Below are 18,856 nucleotides of genomic sequence, written 5' to 3'. Positions count from 1 at the left end.
GAAAGCCAGAGGTGGATGGAAGAGGAGAAAGGGAGGAATCTAAGCCTGTGTGTGCTTTTTATCTTGGTGGATAGGTATAAAATTCTAAGCTACTGAAAATCTTTTCTCCGCATCCTTGCAGTAACTCTAAAGTGTGTCACCTTTGGAAAAGAACCAGCATGGTGCAGTGTTTAGGGCCTGGGAAGCTTGAGTTCAAATCCTGACACAGTCATGAACCTTGGCCTAATCAACTTCTCAGGTTTGTTGTGATGAAGAATGGGAACGAGAGAACCATGTGCACCATTTTAAGCTCTTTGCAGGAACTATGAAGTCAGGCTGTCAGGTTCCAAATGGCATTCCTGCTATCAGGGAAAACTGCAGAAGCATTACAATGTGCATTGTATATCCAGATAATCGTGGGTAGAAAGATAGGGGTCCATTTTAAATTAAGATGGCTGGTGGACGTAAGTTTTTCCAGAGGTTGTTGGATTCCAGCTCCCACCAGCCCCAGCCAGCATGGCCAATGGTCAGGCAGTGTGGGAGTTGAAGTCCAAAAGGATCTCTTTTTTTTAAATAATTTTTATTCGTTTTTCAAACACATAATAAAAACAGAACAAAACAAACAAAAGAAAAACAAGAGAATCAAAACACAAACGAAAACATACAAAACAATTAAACCAATATAACTTCAAGATTATAATTTCATGCCCTTCTTTCTTTTGACTTCCCCATACCTCCCCATCCCTGCATCCTTGTTTAGTGATTCTTTAGCAACCCTTTAGTCAATTGTCTTAATTCCCTTTCATTAAATTTCCTTTAGTTTTTTAGTTACAGCTGCAATTCTCTGCTTCTTACCCCCTGACATCTTAACATTCCTCAATTTTACAATAGTTTTTGAGATATATTTTAAATTTCTTCCAGTCCTCTTCCACTGTCTCCTTCCCCTGGTCGCGGATTCTGCCCGTCATCTCAGCCAGTCCCATAAAGTCCATCACCTTTGTTTGCCATTCTTCCCGAGTAGGTAGTTCTTGCCTCTTCCAATACTTTGCCAGTAGAATTCTTGCTGCTGTGGTGGCATACATAAAGAAAATCCTATCCTTCTTTAACACCAATTGGCCAACCATGCCCAAGAGAAAAGCCTCTGGTTTCTTAGGAAAAGTCCACCTAAGGACCTTCTTAATTTCATTATAGATCATTTCCCAGAAAGCTTTAACCTTTGGGCAGGTCCACCAAAGGTGGTAAAAAGTGCCTTCAGTCTCATTACATTTCCAACACTTATTGTTAGGCAAGTGATAAATTTTTGCGAGCTTGACTGGGGTCATGTACCACCGATAGATCATTTTCATAATGTTTTCTTTTAAAGCATTACATGCAGTAAATTTAATACCGGTAGTCCATAACTGTTCCCAGTCAGCAAACATAATATCATGACCGATATCTTGTGCCCATTTAATCATAGCTGATTTCACCGTTTCATCCTGTGTATTCCATTTCAACAGCAAGTTATACATTTTTGATAAGTTCTTAGTATTGGGTTCCAACAATTCTGTTTCTAGTTTTGACCTCTCTTTCTGGAATCCTATTTTCCTGTCCTGTTTGAATGTCTCATTTATCTGATGATAATGCAACCAATCTCGAACCTTGGGCTTTAGTTTCTCATAACTCTGAAGTTTAACCCTTTCACCATCATATTCTAAAATTTCATAATATTTTGGCCATTTAGAGTCCATATTAAGCTTTTTTACTTCCCTCGCTTCCATTGGTGACACCCACCTGGGGGTTTTACTTTCCAACAGATCTTTATATCGAATCCAAACATTATACAATGCTTTCCTTACAATATGGTTTTTAAATCCTTTATACACCTTTACCTTGTCGTACCATAAATATGCATGCCAACCAAAACTATTGTCATACCCTTCCAGATCCAAAATGTCCGTGTTCTCAAGAAGTAGCCAGTGTTTCAACCAGCAAAAAGCTGCCGATTCATAATAAAGTCTTAAGTCCGGCAGGGCAAACCCCCCTCTATCTTTTGCATCAGTTAAAATCTTAAATTTAATTCTGGGCTTTTTGCCCTGCCAGACAAATTTTGATATGTCTTTCTGCCACTTCTTGAAACAGTCCATCTTGTCCAAAATCTGCAGCGTCTGAAATAAAAACAGCATTCTAGGCAATACATTCATCTTAATAGTAGCAATTCGGCCTAACAAGGAAAGTTTCAGCCTGAAGTCCAAAAGGATCTGCAGAGCCACAGCCTCCTCATTCCTGACAAAGGATATGAGCCACCTCTCCTTCCTAAAGCTTACCTTGCAAATTATTTCATGCCTTCAATATTGTGGCTGTGCCAACTGCAGTGTAAAGGACCATGGACAACATTTGTGAATGATTAGCCCCCTAATATCTCCTTTCTTTTTTATATTTGAAAGCTGTATAGAAATATTGATGAACGGAGATCTAGTTTTGTCAGATTTGTGGCTCATTATAGGTTCCCACAACATTATAGGTTCCCAGAAGATCTATGTATTCTGAGTAACAGATGACTAATTTAATCCTCTCTTGTTTTGATTCTACAGACTCCGTGCTTGAAATGAGGGAGTGAAATAAAGAGGCCATGTTGCATCTAGGGCAGGGCATGGTGAGCTTAAACCCAGGAGGGCAAGGTTCATATCCCCAGAGAACTCGGAAACTTTCCTTGGGCCAGGTACTCTCTCTCAGCTTAACATCCTTCACTGTTGTGAAGATAAAATGGGGGCAGGAACCATTCATGGAATGGTGAGATAAGAATGTAAGAATTAAATAGTAATGCTATAAAATTCATAACTGAGGTCTAAGTGATATACTTTTGATTACAATACTAAGAATTTATCAAGAATGTATAACTTGCTGTTGAAGTGGAATACATTAGAGGAGACAGTGAAGTCTGCTATGGTTAAATGGGCACAGGACATAGGTCATGACATTATGTTTGCTGACTGGGAGCAGTTATGGACCACAGGTATTAAATTCACGGCATGCAATGCCTTACGAGAAAACATTATGAAAATGATTTACAGGTGGTACATGACCCCAGTCAAGCTTGCGAAGATTTATCATTTGCCCAATAATGAATGTTGGAAATGTAAAGAGACTGAAGGTACCTTTTTCCACCTTTGGTGGACCTGCCCAAAGATTAAGGCCTTCTGGGAAATGATTTATAATGAAATTAAGAAAGTGCTTAAGTGCACCTTTAACAAGAAACCAGAGGCATTTCTCTTGGGTATGGTCGGCCAGTTGGTGCCGAAGAAGGATAAGAATTTCTTTTTGTATGCTACTACGGCAGCAAGGATTCTTCTAGCAAAGTATTGGAAGACACAAGAGCTACCCACGCTGGAGGAATGGCAGGCGAAAGTGATTGACTTTATGGGATTGGCAGAAATGACCGGCAGAATCCGCGACCAAGAGAAAGAGACTGTGGAAGAAGATTGGAAGAAATTTAAGATGTATCTTAAGAACTATTATAAAATTGAGGAGTGCTAAAATGCTGAGGGAAAAGAAGACGTAGAATTGCAGCGGGAAATTGTGTTTAATTTTAGGGTGGAATTGAAAAAGAGAATGAATTTATATTTAATTGGTTAAGAAGGGTTGCTGAATAATGGCTTATAATTAAGGATGCAAAAAGGGAAAGGTATGGGGAAGTCCGGGAAAAGAGGGCTATGGAAATAAGGTTAAGAAAATATGATTTTTTATGTTTGTTTTTATGTTGTTTTTGTTTATGTTAAAAAATTTGGAAATTAATAAAAATTTTATTTAAAAAAAAAAGATATACTTTTGATTAAAAAAAAATCAGGGTTAACATTGTTAATATTTTAAAAATATTAAAATACTTGCATCATAATGTGATGATGATGATTCAGCTCACAACTATGGTGGGAATGGAAGGTTTTTAACCATTTCCCTCCCAGCTATTTACCCAAATCTCTCTCCAGCCCCTTTCTTTGACTCAAATGGGAGCTTTCTTCTAAATGCCAATAGAGGCTGGCAGGTAGGGAAGAGGATTTTCATAGAATCATAGAATCATGGAATGGACCCTGAGTCATTGTGACCAAAGCCAGAAGGGAAAGGTTAGCACCCCACACCCCAACCTGATGTTTCCCTGACCTGTGGCTATCATTTCTGTTTTAAATGATTCCTGTAAACCTAGAGAGATACATTTAACTTCACATTTTGGATGACCTGTGTTGGTTTCTGAAATATACTCAGAGTCCTGTAGTGATTTCATGCTCTTTATTGCAGCTTGTAAAACAGTGATTGAATTGCCCCCCCCAAACCCTCAGGCTTTTATATACATTATTTACTCAATGAGTCCCGTCTGATTGGCTGATTCTGCTTCCCTCCTGGAGCCTGACTGGTCTTTTTCTGCAGACCAATCAGTTGTTGCATTCTACAATCCTATCAGCCTAATAGGCTGATTAACTTCCACCTGGAGCCTGATTGGTCTTTTCCTGCAAGCCAATCAGTTGTTGCATTCTAGGATCCTATTTGCCTATTGTTCTAGGATCCAAGCTTAGTACATAACAGTTTCTAAATAGCCCTTGAGAGACACCTATTGTCTGTAGCTAAGGTCTGAAAGTGAGTGTTGTGGGGGTGGACATAAATGAAAGCAGAGGAGGATGCTTTTGTGGCAGTTGAAGTGTGGAGATGTCAATGAGTTGGCCATGCCCTTTTCGCAAGATAGGTCATTCCATTACCCCTCCCATCGCATTTCCACCACTATCACCCTCAACAGTGAGTTAGCAGCATTTCATGGCTACGGAGCATGCTCACTGTACTTTTGGCTCTCTGGGCAATGAAAGTGAGATGAGAAGGACTTTACTTGAGACTTGGGTTCCCCTGACATTAGGTATGCAGCTGGGAACTTTTAGGACTCGGTAATAATCATCCCCAGGTAACTTCATATAAACTCTGTCTCAATGACAGCACATTCTGTAGAAAGAATGAAGACACGACACTAAGTCATGGTAAGATTAGGGGGCCAGTGAACCAACACTTTATTTCTTTATTATCTTGATTTGGCCGCTAGCTACATAAGAAAATTCAGAGGATGTAATAAATTTTGTCTGTGACTTTCTAATTCTTTGGAGTCTTACGGTACTGGAGTAGGAGAAGATACAGGTTTTTTGCCAATTTCCCCTTCCATCAGCACCACTTTCCATACTGCTCTGACCCCACCCCAGCAGCACCTTCTGAGTAAGATTTTAGGGTGCATATGAGTCTGCAATGTGGAAAGGGAATATGCCCCTTTCTCCAATCTACTGACTCAATGCTCTCCTGAAAAGAAGAGGGCTCAGTGGGAGCCACTGGATAAAACCAAATAATGTTGGCTGTTTATTTTAGATTATTCACTATACACATACATTGGGTTTTAAGAATAATGGGGATTCTTTAAAGAGGTATGTGAATTAAGTTAATAGAAGAACAATTGGTTCATCTTCCTCCTCACATCAGACAGCTCTAAACTGAATCATTCAAACATGCCTATTATACTACTGTTGCACACATTTGTTTCATGCATGGGGTGGTGATTTTTTCCAGTACAGATACAGTATTTTTCCATGTATAAGATGCCCCCTAATTTTAGGGACTCCAAATTGAGAAAACACCCCACAGCACTACCCATGTATAAGACAAGCCCCAATTTTATTTTATTTTTTTATTTTTTGTAAAAAAAACCCTAGTCTTATACACAGAAAAATACAGTAATTGACTTTTCTATCACCCACTTGTTAGGCATTGATCTGAGAAAAAGCCAACCTAGGACAATCTTATGGAACCTCTCATTGTTAGGACGAGAGGAATAATAAGAATAAGAATAATGTTCTGAATGTATGAAAAGGGAAGTATCGTAAAATTAAGAAGTAACTGGAATACAAGAGAAGACTTTTTAGGGTGGAGATAATGGTTATTTGTATATCTGAAATCTCAGAAGAGGGGGAAAGTGGCAACCTTGAATCACACAAACTCCAACGTGTGTAATTTGCATGTGTCTTCACTTGCCGATTTTGCAGCTCAAACTGTGGTTGAGGAATCAGAGCAGCGTGGAGCAGGTGTCTGAGTTCATCTTAATTGGTTTCCATCTTCCTAGGCCATTGGAGGTATTCTTTTCTGTGGTGTTGCTTCTTGTTTTCCTGTTAACGGTAGCTGGGAATTTCACCATCATCACACTGGTATGTCTGGACCAGCGCCTCCAAACCCCCATGTACTTTTTCCTTTGCAACCTCTCCCTCCTGGAGATCCTCTTTGTCTTGTCAATCACCCCCAAGATGCTGGTGAACCTCCTTTCCATGAACAAAGCCATCTCTTTCTTGGGCTGTGTGTCTCAGTGCTACTTCTACTTCTTTCTTGGAACCACGGAAACCATCCTTATTGCCGTGATGGCCTTTGATCGCTATGCTGCCATCTGCAAACCTCTTCGCTATACCATCATCATGAATGGTTGGGTCTGCATCAATTTGGTCTTGGGTTGCTGGATTGGTGGTTTCCTCTCTACACTTGGCCCCATCATTTTGCTCTTCAACCTATCCTTCTGTGGCTCTAACACTATAGACCATTTCTTCTGTGACTACGCCCCAATGATAAAGCTTTCTTGCAATGATGTCCATTTCCAATTGGCTCTGGAGAATGTCTTGTCCTCAGTGGTGCTCCTGAGCTCTTTGTTTGTCACAGTCGTCTCTTACATCTACGTCATTGTCACCATCTTGCGCATGCACTCTGCCAAAGGTCGACAAAAGACCTTTTCCACCTGTGCTGCTCACATCACTGTTGCCTCTATCTTTTTTGGCAGTGCAATTTTCATGTACTCTTTACCTAGGCAAGGATTTTCTCAGCAGGTACAGAAAGTAGTTGCAGTTTTTACTGCCATTGTAACACCATTACTAAACCCTTTTATTTATAGTCTAAGGAATGAGAAGGTCAAGGAGGCTTTCAAAGACTGTCTGAGGAAGTGGGCATTCTCACAATGAGTGGGAATCATCTGAGACATTTCTCCTATCTTTTCAGAGGGAAGTCAAAATGGCATCACCATTTATCAATCCCTAAATAAAATGGTGAAAGGAGGAGGCCCTTCCAGACCTTTTACAGTATAAGACTAGGTTGGTTGTTCTTTTTTTACCAAAAAATTAGGTTTAAAATTGGGACTCATCTTATACACACGTATTGCTGAGGGGTGTTTTCTTAATTTGGAGTCCCCCCAAATAGGTCTTATACATGGGGGCGTCTTATACACAGAAAAATACAGTAACTGTTAGGATCCATGATGGCCATTGCTTGCATTAAAAAAGGTATGGCAATTGTCATTAATCTTGGATTGTTTTGTAGACAGAACAGGATATGGGGAGAAATTTAATGAATAGGAAAATGGGGTAGGGGAAGGTTTTTATTGGTTTGTGCTTTTTAGTTCTTGCTTTTATTATGTATTTTGTGCTTTCATATTGCATACTTATGTTGTGAACTGCCCGGAGACATGCAGATGAAGGGCGGTATACAAATTTAATTGCTAAATAAAAATAGTCAACGACAATAAAGAAAGACTTTGAGAAATGATTTATGTAAAGATATGATATTATGAGGATGGCTGATCTGAAGACCCAAATGATCTCGATTGGTTCAGGCTGATGACATTGGGATGCAGCTATTAAGATTGCCTTGATCCTTTGAGTGGTGGGTAGAAATCGCGTGTAATCTGGAAGTGTATCAGAAACATTGATTTGGATGTGGTTCTTTGCAGCCTGTTTATTTTTGAGGGTGTCCCTATGCTCATTTGTATTTCAATAAAGGACTATATTTTCACCTGGAGCCTGCATCTTTTCTTTTGGGGATTCTGGGAGGGATACCACCAGTCTAGAAACCTCTTTTAAATTTATCCAAAATAAAAATATAGGAACTTGTCTTATACTGAGACAGGCCATTGGTCCAACCAGCTCGGTATAGGCTATATTGAGAGATATATAATCTCAACCATTTATTCCATGACAATAAACCATTGATCAAGTTCCTTTGTGATGACATGTGGCTTTTGGGATTTCTTGGGTTCATTATTACCATGCTTTCTTTGCATGGCAGCTTGAGCATTACCGTAGTGCCCTGCACCAATATAAACTGAAATGTCTTGCATATGCCTTCTGCCACTGGAAGACAGAGGGCCTATTCCACTGTAATTTCCATTGTGACCACAGCCAGGAAGGAAAGGGTTTGAAATATCTCTTATGTACTGAAGTTCTCACCCTGGGCCAGCAGGGGGATACTGTAGATAGTTATGCAAATGAAGGATCGAAAGTGACATTCAGTGATTGGATAGTTTTAGAAAGTTGTTACAGTAACGTGGTACTGGAGCTCTGTATAAGCAGGCTAACTGAGCCCTTCAGATCAGTTCTGTCCTGGCCTGTGAATAAACAAGAGCTGTTTATTCACTGTGTCGTCTGATATGTTCACCCACAACTTAACAATATCACTGTGTCCTACACTCCAAAATTTGATGCTCTCCTGTGGCTACTATTTCTTTTTAAAACAATTCCTGTAAGACTAAAGGTGTGTGTGCATTTTACTTCACATGTACTGTAGTCTCACCACTGATGATTAGAAACTGGCTTTTGAGAGACACCTACTGTCTGTAGCTAAAGTCCGATGGTGTGGGTCATCAGATGATAGTGGACATAAGTATATGCAGGGTGCAAATAGTCCCACGAAGTGTGGAAATGCCATGCCCTTTCTTCAAGAGGCACCATTCCACTGCTGCCGCCACGCAAACTGGTTTTCCTTCGACACTCACAACAGTTGGCAGCATTCTGTGGCCACTGAGGATGTTCATTGTATTTTTGGTTATCTGGGTAATGGCAGTGAGATCAGAAGGTCTTGGTATGAGACTTGGGTTCCCCTGGCATTAGGTATGAAGCTGAATCTTCTAGGCACTCGGTAATGATCATCCCCAAGTGCCTTCATATAAGCTTCATCTTACTGATAATTCATACTGTGTAAAGGAGAAAGACACTATACCAAGCCAAGGCAAGAACTGAAAGAACCAATTGCATTTCATTACCTTGATATGGCCAATAAATGTTAACACTGACTGCAGGAGAGAAAGCAGAGGCTGTAACGAATTGTGTTCATCAACCTACAGAAGGCTTTCTGAATCACTGGAGTATCTACACCTGACAAATATTTCAGGGATCCACATGTGGATGACAAGTGGAAGGGGAATTGAAAATATCTGTCCCTTTGTCCAGTCTGCTGTTTGAATGCTCTTCCAGATAAAATGGGGTTCTGTGAGTATAAACAAAGGAGATTGGTACAACCCAGCATGTTGTATGTTCAATTTGTTGTAGAGCATTCAGTACACATGGACATTTGATATGAAGACTAATGGGGATTCTTTAAAGGGGGATATTCAATTAAAATTAAAAGAAGAAAAATCCCCCCACATACACATCAGGTAGTTCTAAATTTAATCATTCATGTATACCTCTTATATTCCTGTAACGCATAGTGTGATGGTTCAATGCAATTAAACAATGTCTCCACCACCATGGGTGCCAAGTTGAAGAAAATATTGAGGGGGGTGGCAGGTCAGCCCCACCCCACATAATTGATCACATGACATGGTGCACACACACCATTTGAATGGCAATGTCCATCTTGGGGGGGTGCCCCCTCAATTATTTTATTGGGTGAGGCTCCTATGTCTGTGTCATGGGTCAGGAGTCAGCTTCACCTGCCTGAAGGAGCAGAAGGTGAAGTGACTCCACCTGCTGCTCATCTGCCTTCTTGCTCCTGAAGAGAACCAGCTGGCTCCAGCTTTCTTTAGGGTTTCCAGCCTCAATCAAGTGCTGGAAACAACAGACCTTGCTGCTTCTTGCAGCCTTGGACCCTCGGCTTTCTTGACCCCCTGGATCGTCTGGCTACATGAACTGAGATACTCCTGACCTTAGGACTGAATTGGACCTTCTATATGGACTCTGCCTCCAGGCACGTACCCCTCTGAGACTTGGCTGGTTGGCTGACTTCTCCCTCCATTGAACTCTGTCATGGCTGGCAGCACAGGACTACAAAAGTCCACAACTGATTTCTTAGGCAGTCTTCAGAGAAAGAGCTGAACTGGGACAATCTGCCTAGAATCTTTCAGTGCAAAAAGAGTGGGACCAACAAAAAATGTTTTATGAGAAGTGAAGTATTCTCATAATTGGGGGGGGGGGGGAATCACTGGCTTGCAGAAGATGACTTTATATGAATGTTTAAGGTGAAAATGAGAGGTGTTTGTATCCTTTTAACCCCAGGAAAGGGGGGAAGTGGCCTGCCTTGAATGCTACAAACTCTACCATTTTTTTAATTTGTGTGTGTGCCCACTTGATCATTTTGTAGCTCAATCTGGAGCCAAGAAATCATAGCAAACCGGAGCAGGTGACAGAGTTCATCTTGATTGGCTTCCAACTTCTTAGATGCTTGGAGCTCTTCATTTTTGTGGTGCTTCTTCTCAGTTTTCTGCTAACATTAGCTGGGAATATCGCCATCATCACACTGGTATGTCTGGACCAGCGTCTCCAAACCCCCATGTACTTTTTCCTCTGTAACCTCTCACTTACGGAGGTCTTCTTTGTCATATCTATCATCCCCAAGATGCTGGTGAACATGGTTTCTCTGAACAAAGCCATCTCTTTATTGGGCTGTGTGGCCCAGTGCTATTTCTACTTCTCCTTTGCTACCAGTGAAACCATCCTTATTGCCGTAATGGCCTTTTATCACTATGTTGTCATCTGCAGACCACTTCGCTATGCCATCATCATGAATTGATGGGTCTGCACCTGTTTGGTCCTGGGTTGCTGGATGGGTGGCTTCCTTTCTATCCTTGCCCCAATCATTTTGCTCTCTTACCTTTCCTACTGTGGCTCTAATATTATAGACCACTTCTTCTGTGACTATGCCCCAATGATAAAACTTTCCTGCAATGACGTGTATGCTCTCCTGGCTGTGGAGACTGCCCTGTCCTCAGTGGTGCTCCTTGGCTCTTTAACGGTCACTGTTGTCTCTTATGTCTACATCATCGCAACCATCTTATGCATGCATTCCACCAAAGGTTGGCAGAAGACATTTTCTACCTGTGCGTCTCACATCACTGTTGCCTCCATCTTTTATGGCAGTTCAATCTTTATGTACTCTTTGCCCAATCAGGGACGTTCTCAGTCTGTCCAGATGGCACTTGCTGTCCTTACCTCAGTGGTGACACCATTACTAAACCCATTTATTTATACTGTAATGAATCAGAAGGTCAAAGAGGCCTTAAAAGACTGTTTAAGGAGGTGGAATGAGTGGAAATAATTTGAGGCTCTTCTCCCCTCTGTGGCAGGGGGCAACTGCAGGGTCAATATAAAACAAGCAAAGTGAATGAGGTAGAAAATGAATGGGATGATGCAATATATATATATATATATATATATATATATATCTTTGTAAAGCCTTATGACATTGAAGTTCTTGATATTTCCCATTAGCAGAGAAAGCTACGATGAGATATGATCAGTGGCTGAAATCAGTTTGAAAAATGTGTGTGTGTAGAGAAAAATCTGTGAATGACATTTGGTTAATTTTGTTTGTCATTGAATGTATACCCCATCATTCCTTCAAGGAGCTCATTGTGGTGTACAGTGGTACCTTGGGTTACAAACAATTCAAGTTAAAAACACTTCAGTTTACAGACGCTGCTAACCCAGAAATAGTATCTCGGGTTAAGAACTTTGTCCCAGGATGAGAATAGAAATTGCGCTGCAGCAGCAGGAGGGCCCATGAGCTAAAGTGGTACCTCAGGTTAAGAAGGGTTTAAGGTTAAGAACGGACCTCCAGAACAAATTAAGTTCATAACCAGTGGCACCACTGTATATTGTTCTCTCCATTTTATCCTCACAGCAACCAGTGGCAGACCTTGGGGTCTCAAATATCAGTGGCTCTCTGCATAGCTGTCAGCTTTCAGATTTGAAAATAAGGGATCAGCAGTCTCACCTGTCCCAGGGACAGTCTACGGGATATCTAACAATCTGCGATAGCAGCAGGAAGCAGTGGGAAACGGCGCTGGAATAAGGGAATTTCCCACACAAAAAAGGGAAGGTTGACAGCTATGGCTCCCAGTGCGATGCCAGAATTCAGCGGCCCCTGTCTCTTGCCCTCCATTCTAAATCATAGTTGTGTTGCCTGCAGCAAAACTGAGTGAGGATTTGAGCCTTCGTCTCCCAGATCATAATACAGGGGATAAAAAAGTGCATTACACACAAATAAGTGTAAAAGGAAGAGGAAATCAAACCACTTTACTATTCAGCAAAGTGGGTACTGTCCTGTTTTCTTTGGGTAACTGACATGTTTCTAGGAGTCTTATCAGGGTCCAGAACCAATGGAAGGAACCAGCTTTGTAACTTCTTCACACTATGATCCTGTGTGGCATAGCCAGATCATGATCTAGTCCAGGCATAGACAAACTTGGCCCTCAAGATGTTTTGAGACTACAACTCCCATCATCCCTAGCTAAGAGGACCAGTGGTCAGGGATGGTCAGAACTGACCATCATACCACTGACTATGTGTTAGTCTATGAGGAGAAGCTCTAGAATTCATTATCTTGGACTCTGATCTTCTAGAATCAACTAAGATTACTAGAGGTCAAAATTATTTTGTCACAGTTTAATAAATTTGTTCCTTGAATTCATTCCCTAGAGAATTAATTACTTCCTGGAAAATGAATAAGAAGCACACCTTACTTCATAGAGGTACTTCAGCATAGATACTATTATTATTATTATTATTATTATTATTATTATTAGTTAATGAGTAGACTTGGAGCTTAGGAAAATATATAATAAAGTTTAAAGTCTATTATATAGCAACGTTTCCTGCAGTACTGTTAGATAGTGTATGAAAACTGTGGTGGTGTTTTTTTTTAAACAACAAGTCCCCTAACTTAAAAATCAGTGTAAAACAAGATACCTTTTAAATCAACACCCCTTCGCAAATCTGTTGTCCTTTGTATTCATTTCTGAAAAAAGCAGCTCTTTAGAAATGAAGTGAAGCTGCTCTCTGTATTTCACAAACACTTTCTACTCTGTCAAAATCACTTTTATGGCAACCTTTTCAGTATTCTGGGGAAAATTAAAATTAAAATTAAACACCACTTGTCAGTTCCCTACTTTTGCTCTCAGTGATACCAGCTAGCCATATCTGGGGGAGTGCACATTTAGATACTTATAAAGTACTTTTGGAAAGCATTCAAGGAATGAGAGGAGAGGAGAGATGGGCTACAAATAAAAGTTAGCATCCATTGATGGTGGTCAGGCCACTGCAAGCATGAAGAACTGGCAAACAGCTATTTCAGGAGACTGAAACACTCAACATAAAACTGTAAACTCCACTGTAAGGGAGTGTACAGTTCATTAAATAAATTAAATGTCTGCAAAGCATTTCTTTAGGAGGAAGGTGTGTAGAAAATGGACCCATTTTTAATCACTGCAGATCGTCACTGAAACAGGCAAAGGAGAGGGGTGATGCCTATAGACAGAGCAAGGGTAGCTAACCTGTGGTCCTACCAAAGTTAACCACCACTGATGTACAGAGATCCAAAGATACATTTTTGCCATCTTCTAGTTGTTTTCTTGCTTTGCTCAGCATGCTGACAGGTCTAGTGTGTATGTTTTTATATGTATAAATAACAATTGGGGGCTTCCTGCACTTGGCCAATTGCCTCCTGTGCTTTGTTATGGATGCAACACATTCCACTGTGGGGGGCAGGGAGGGCTGAGTGGTAAAGCATCTGATTTGCACACAGAAAGTCCTGGGTTCAATTGCTACCAATTTCAGATAGGCCTGGGAAAGACTGGAATAATCATCAGCTCCTAACATGGAGATTGAATTTGGGACCCTCTGAATCTGGCAGTGGCTGCTGGGAGCTGTGGTCCAAACATGTGGAGAGCATGGGTTGGAGAAGGCAAATTAAAACAGCTGTACAAATTAACACAGCTTTGTTCCACTTAAGAATGAACATCCTCCTCCCAAGGGACCTTTAAATAAAGCTTGTCTCACTAGTATTCTATGGAGAGGATGATGGAAGACACCCAGCCATGATAAGATTTAAGTGACACAGAAAATCTATATTATAGATCTGGTGCTGATAGCTGCATCATACCAAGGTAAGGCATATTATAGCATATTATACTGCTTTGCTTTATAAAGGTATTCAGAGTTTTCTTATTTTCATTATGGGCAAACACGTCAATTATTCCTGTTTCTGAGAGAGATATCTAGGGTAGTATCAGTGCCAAGCTATATGATTAAATAGTTAACTAGTACAAAATTTTGCCACCATCTTTCACATGTACTCCGTAAAAGGTCGGAAAAGACATTTCCAACCTGCACTTCTCACAGCAGAGCCATATTCATCTTTTATGGCAGTGCAATATTCATGTAGTCCTTGCCCAGCCAGGGATGATCTTGGGATGTCCAGAAGGGAGTTGCAGTCCTTACTGGAGCGGGTACACCATTTTTGAACCCTTTTATTTATAGTTTGAGGAATGAGAAGGTCAATGAAGTCTTCAAACACTATCTGAAGAGGAGGAAATCTGAACACGTGTGGTCCTTTTTTACAAAGTGGCTGGCAAATTAGGGAGGCTATGATCAATAGATCTGCTTGTTCATATGTCAATTACATACAGTTCATCTATAATACTCCCCCCTCCCCCCCCAAAAAAACCACCCTCAGATTGAAGAGGAAATACTCTTTTGAAGGAAGACAGCTGAAGGCAGCCCTGAATCAGGAAATTTTAAATGTCTGATGTTTTACAATTTTTATATATGCTGTAAGTGGCCCAGAGTGGCTGGGGAAACGCAGCCAGATGGGTGTTGTATAAATATATTTATCATCATCATCATTATTATCATTAATATTAATATTATTAATATTACTACTACTACTACTATACTATTATTTATAGCAGAATTTGACCACTTTTGCTATAATATTCATAATATTCCCTCCCTTTCACCTGTGGTCCTTTAGGCACTGTGGCTGGACTCCAATTACACACTTTTGGAAATCTTAGAGCTCTCTCACAGCTATTTTGGGCAGGAAGGCTTCTATGTACTCTGACTTCAAGCCACAGACGCCGTACATGGTAATTTTCTGACCTGAGCTCCATGACAGTTAGCAAAGCTGTTGTAGCAATTTTCTGCCACAATCCCATTTGCTCAGCTTGTGATTTTGATAATCCAACTATTGTCACAGTGAAGTCAGACTCTCTTTCAGGGCAGAAGCAGTCACAATACAATGGACATGGTGAGATGAGGTATTATGGAGCATGAGGCAAAGGGCAGGATGTCACCTTCCCTCCAGCTACAGAAACTGCCTATACTTAATCTTGGGGTCCTGGGGTTCAAGCCCCACACTGGGCAAAAATATTTTTGCATTGCATGTGTTTTGACTAGATGACCCTTGTGGTCCCTTTCAACTCTGTGATTCTATGATTCCGATTCTGTGTCAATGTATAAAACAGGAAGCTGAACTATATGCTTCCCTGGTCTGATCCAGGCAGGCTTGGCTTAACTTCATAATGATGATGATGAGGATGATGATACTTATCTATACTCATCTTTTGCCAGCAGATAACACATGAAAGTCAAAACTTTATGGAGAACAAAACAAAAATCAGTGAGTTTCTACTGCTGGGATTCACTGTGAACGGCAAACTAGAGATATTTTTCTTTGTCCTTTTCTTAATCATGTACCTGATGGCTGTAACAGGAAACATGATCATTATTACCATCACTCTCATGGATTTCCGCCTCAGGACACCCATGTATTTCTTCCTCCGGAATTATGCCAACTTGGAGATTGGATACACCACTGCTGCCATCCCAAAGGCGTTTTTCAACCTTGCATCTGGCAGGAAAACAATCTCGTATGCTGGATGTTTAAGCCAATCATTTTTCTATTTCTTCCTGGGCACCACAGATTTCTTCCTGCTGACTGTGATGTCCTTTGACCGATATGTGGCCATCTGCAACCCCCTAAGGTACGCCACCATCATGAACGAGAAGTTCTGCACACTTTTGGTGCTCTTTTCTTGGATTGGGTCGCTTGCTGTGATTTTGGCCCAAAGTATACTGTTCATTCAATTTCCTTTTTGTGGCTCAAACATCATTGACCATTTCTTCTGTGACAGCAAACCATTAACCCATCTTCTCTGTGGTGACACACATTTCCTGGAGCTCTCCGCCTTTATTCTTTCGGTGTTTACACTACTGGGGACTTTAGCTATCACTGTTGTGTCCTATGTGAATATAATCTCAACTGTTCTCCATATCCCAAGTGCTGCAGGGAGGCAGAAGGCCTTTTCCACCTGTACTTCCCACATCACCATTGTCACTGTCACCTATGGAAGCTGCATCTCTATGTACATCATACCTGAGCGGGAGGGTGGGCAAAACTTCAACAAGGTTGTGGCCATTCTTAACAATGTGGTTTGTCCTCTAATGACCCCCTTTGTATACAGCCTGAGGAACAGGCAGGTCCAAGATGCTTTGAAAAATGCTTTTGCCTGCAAGCATGTATTTAATAAAATGCAGAGAAACTCATGCAGTTTGAAATGATGGAAGGAAGAGGTAGTTATGAATTGGTTAAAATAGACCCATGATACTTCTTATGTAGTTTCAGAAGCCCAAATAAATAGTTTTCTCGTTAAAACAAAAGCCTTCACTGGTGTAGAAAACCTCTGAATTATCACCAGACCCTTATTTCATAGTCAGAAGATCATAGAATCATAATTTTAGGCAGTGTTATTTTTCTATAAAAAGAGATGGCAGAGCTCACCATGAACCTCTCCCTTGCTCTCTTATAATGGCAATGGTGGCCACCTGAGAGGTGCCAGAACTGAGTTTTGTTTGTTTTTTCCCCCCCTGTAAAATTAGAATTTATTTACAGATATATACAGCGGCTGAGCATAAGAGGGGTGCACATCATTAACACTCCAACATATCCTACTTCTCTATTCAGAACTGAGTTTTGATGACAAGGACCCTCGTACCTATGGGACCACCTCTCCTGGTATGTCCCACAGAGGACCTTTCAATCTGCAAATAAAAGCATCTTGGAGATCCCAGGCCACAGGGAGGTTAGGCTGGCCTTGCCCAGAGCCAGGACTTTTTCGGCCATGGCCCATATCTAGTGGAGACTAGGGACCTGCCGGACTTGACATCTTTCTGTAGGGCCTGCAAGACGGAGCTGTACCGTCAGGCCTTTGGCCAAGGCACAGACTACTCCCTCTCTCCTTCTGTAATCCTCATAGAACTCTAACCCAATGGTTGCCATTAATTTGATTCTGAACTCATTTAAAAATGTATTTTATTTAATTGACTGTGTGCTTTTATGTACACTGTAATATTTTTACCTGTTGTTAGCCACTCTGAGTCCAGCTTTGGCCGGGGAGGGCGGGATATAAATAAAAATTTATTATTATTATTTATATGTATAAAAAAACCTGGTTTGAGGCCTTGTAGGCCAAATCTGCATCCAGGGCTGGAAATCTAGCGCAAGCCAATCTGGAACATATGTGGCCATTCATGGTAGGAAGCATTCACCATAACACTTTAACACCTTGCTCCGATGGAAGCTGCATCTCTATGTACATGAAACCAGAGCAGTACAGCCTTTCAGTAAGGCTGTGGCCGTTCTAAACAATGTGGTTTGTCCTCTTATGACCACTTCTGTGTACAGCTTTGTGGAACAAGCAGGTGAAATATGCTTTGAAATATGCTTTTGACTGAAAACATGTTTTTAAGTTCTTGGAGTTTGAAACAACGAGAGGAAGGGGAAAAGTGAACTGACTAAAATAGGCTCATGAAACATTTTGTGGTATATTTGAAGCCCAAATAAACCAATTTATTTTAAAATAATCAGTGGTTTCCAAAAGTCAGTGAACTTGGCATTTCATGTGTGCCGCTTGAATTTCAAGCAACAGAAAACTCTGTTCTACATAACTGGATACTGGTAATCACTCTTACTCCCAGTATGGTTGTTTTAAGAAAACTTAAGCTTTTTGTGGAAATTGTGTTTTTATTTCTTTCACACATACCAATCATTGAATCTTTTTCAAGGAAGAACTCTTTACTGTAGAAGATTAAATAACCCTTTAAGTGCCACTAGGGGGCAGCAAATATAAGGAAACGCTATGCAGTTTTGTCAGCACAACAACCACCTGAGGCAGGAAGCCTGTGCCCCTGTTCATATATTCTGCCAGGGTGGTTCCAAGTCCCTAGCCACACCTATACCATACATTTAATGCACTCCTATACCACTTAAAAAACCATGGCTTTCCCCAAAGATTTCTGGGAACTGCAGTTTACTGAGGGTGCTGGGAATTGCAGCTCTGCAAAGGTTTGACTAGCAACCCTCATGCAACCTCCGTTCTTGTGAAAACTGGGCCTTCTGGTTGGAATACCCTATTGTGAAAATGGACCCATTTTTAATCACTGCAGACCATCACTGAAACAGGCAAAGGAGAGGGGTGATGCCTATAGACAGAGCAAGGGTAGCTAACCTGTGGTCCTACCAAAGTTAACCACCACTGATATACAGAGATCCAAAGATACATTTTTGCCATCTTCTAAAAGGGTCCTTGGTCAACATATATAACCACTCTTTCTAGTCGTTTTCTTGCTTTGCTTAACATGCTGACAGGTCCAGTATGTATGCTTTTATATATATATAAATAATATATATATATATATATATATATATATATCAATTGGGGACTTCCTGCACTTGGCCAATTGTCTCCTGTCCTTAGTTATGGGTGCAACACATTCCACTGTGGGGGGCGACG

The 18,856-nt window shown here is 40.8% G+C and overlaps 1 protein-coding gene across 1 annotated transcript; it reads left to right on the top strand.

Moving 5' to 3' along the window:
• Nucleotides 1-15,662: 15,662 nt before the first annotated feature.
• LOC307200514 (olfactory receptor 6E1-like) lies at nt 15,663-16,625 on the top strand (the record flags this gene model as incomplete). The annotated part of the gene is made up of 1 exon (XM_079949053.1): nt 15,663-16,625. The coding sequence occupies one exon, from the start codon at nt 15,663-15,665 to the stop codon at nt 16,623-16,625; it is 963 nt and encodes a 320-aa protein (XP_079805179.1).
• Between the last annotated feature and the right edge of the window lie 2,231 nt (nt 16,626-18,856).

Source organism: Podarcis cretensis (genome assembly GCF_951804945.1).
Source record: "Podarcis cretensis genome assembly, chromosome: 13".
In the NCBI taxonomy this organism is placed as follows: Eukaryota; Metazoa; Chordata; class Lepidosauria; order Squamata; family Lacertidae; genus Podarcis; species Podarcis cretensis.
Note: the sequence above shows the minus strand (reverse complement) of the source record. Positions and strands in the feature narration are given on the sequence as shown.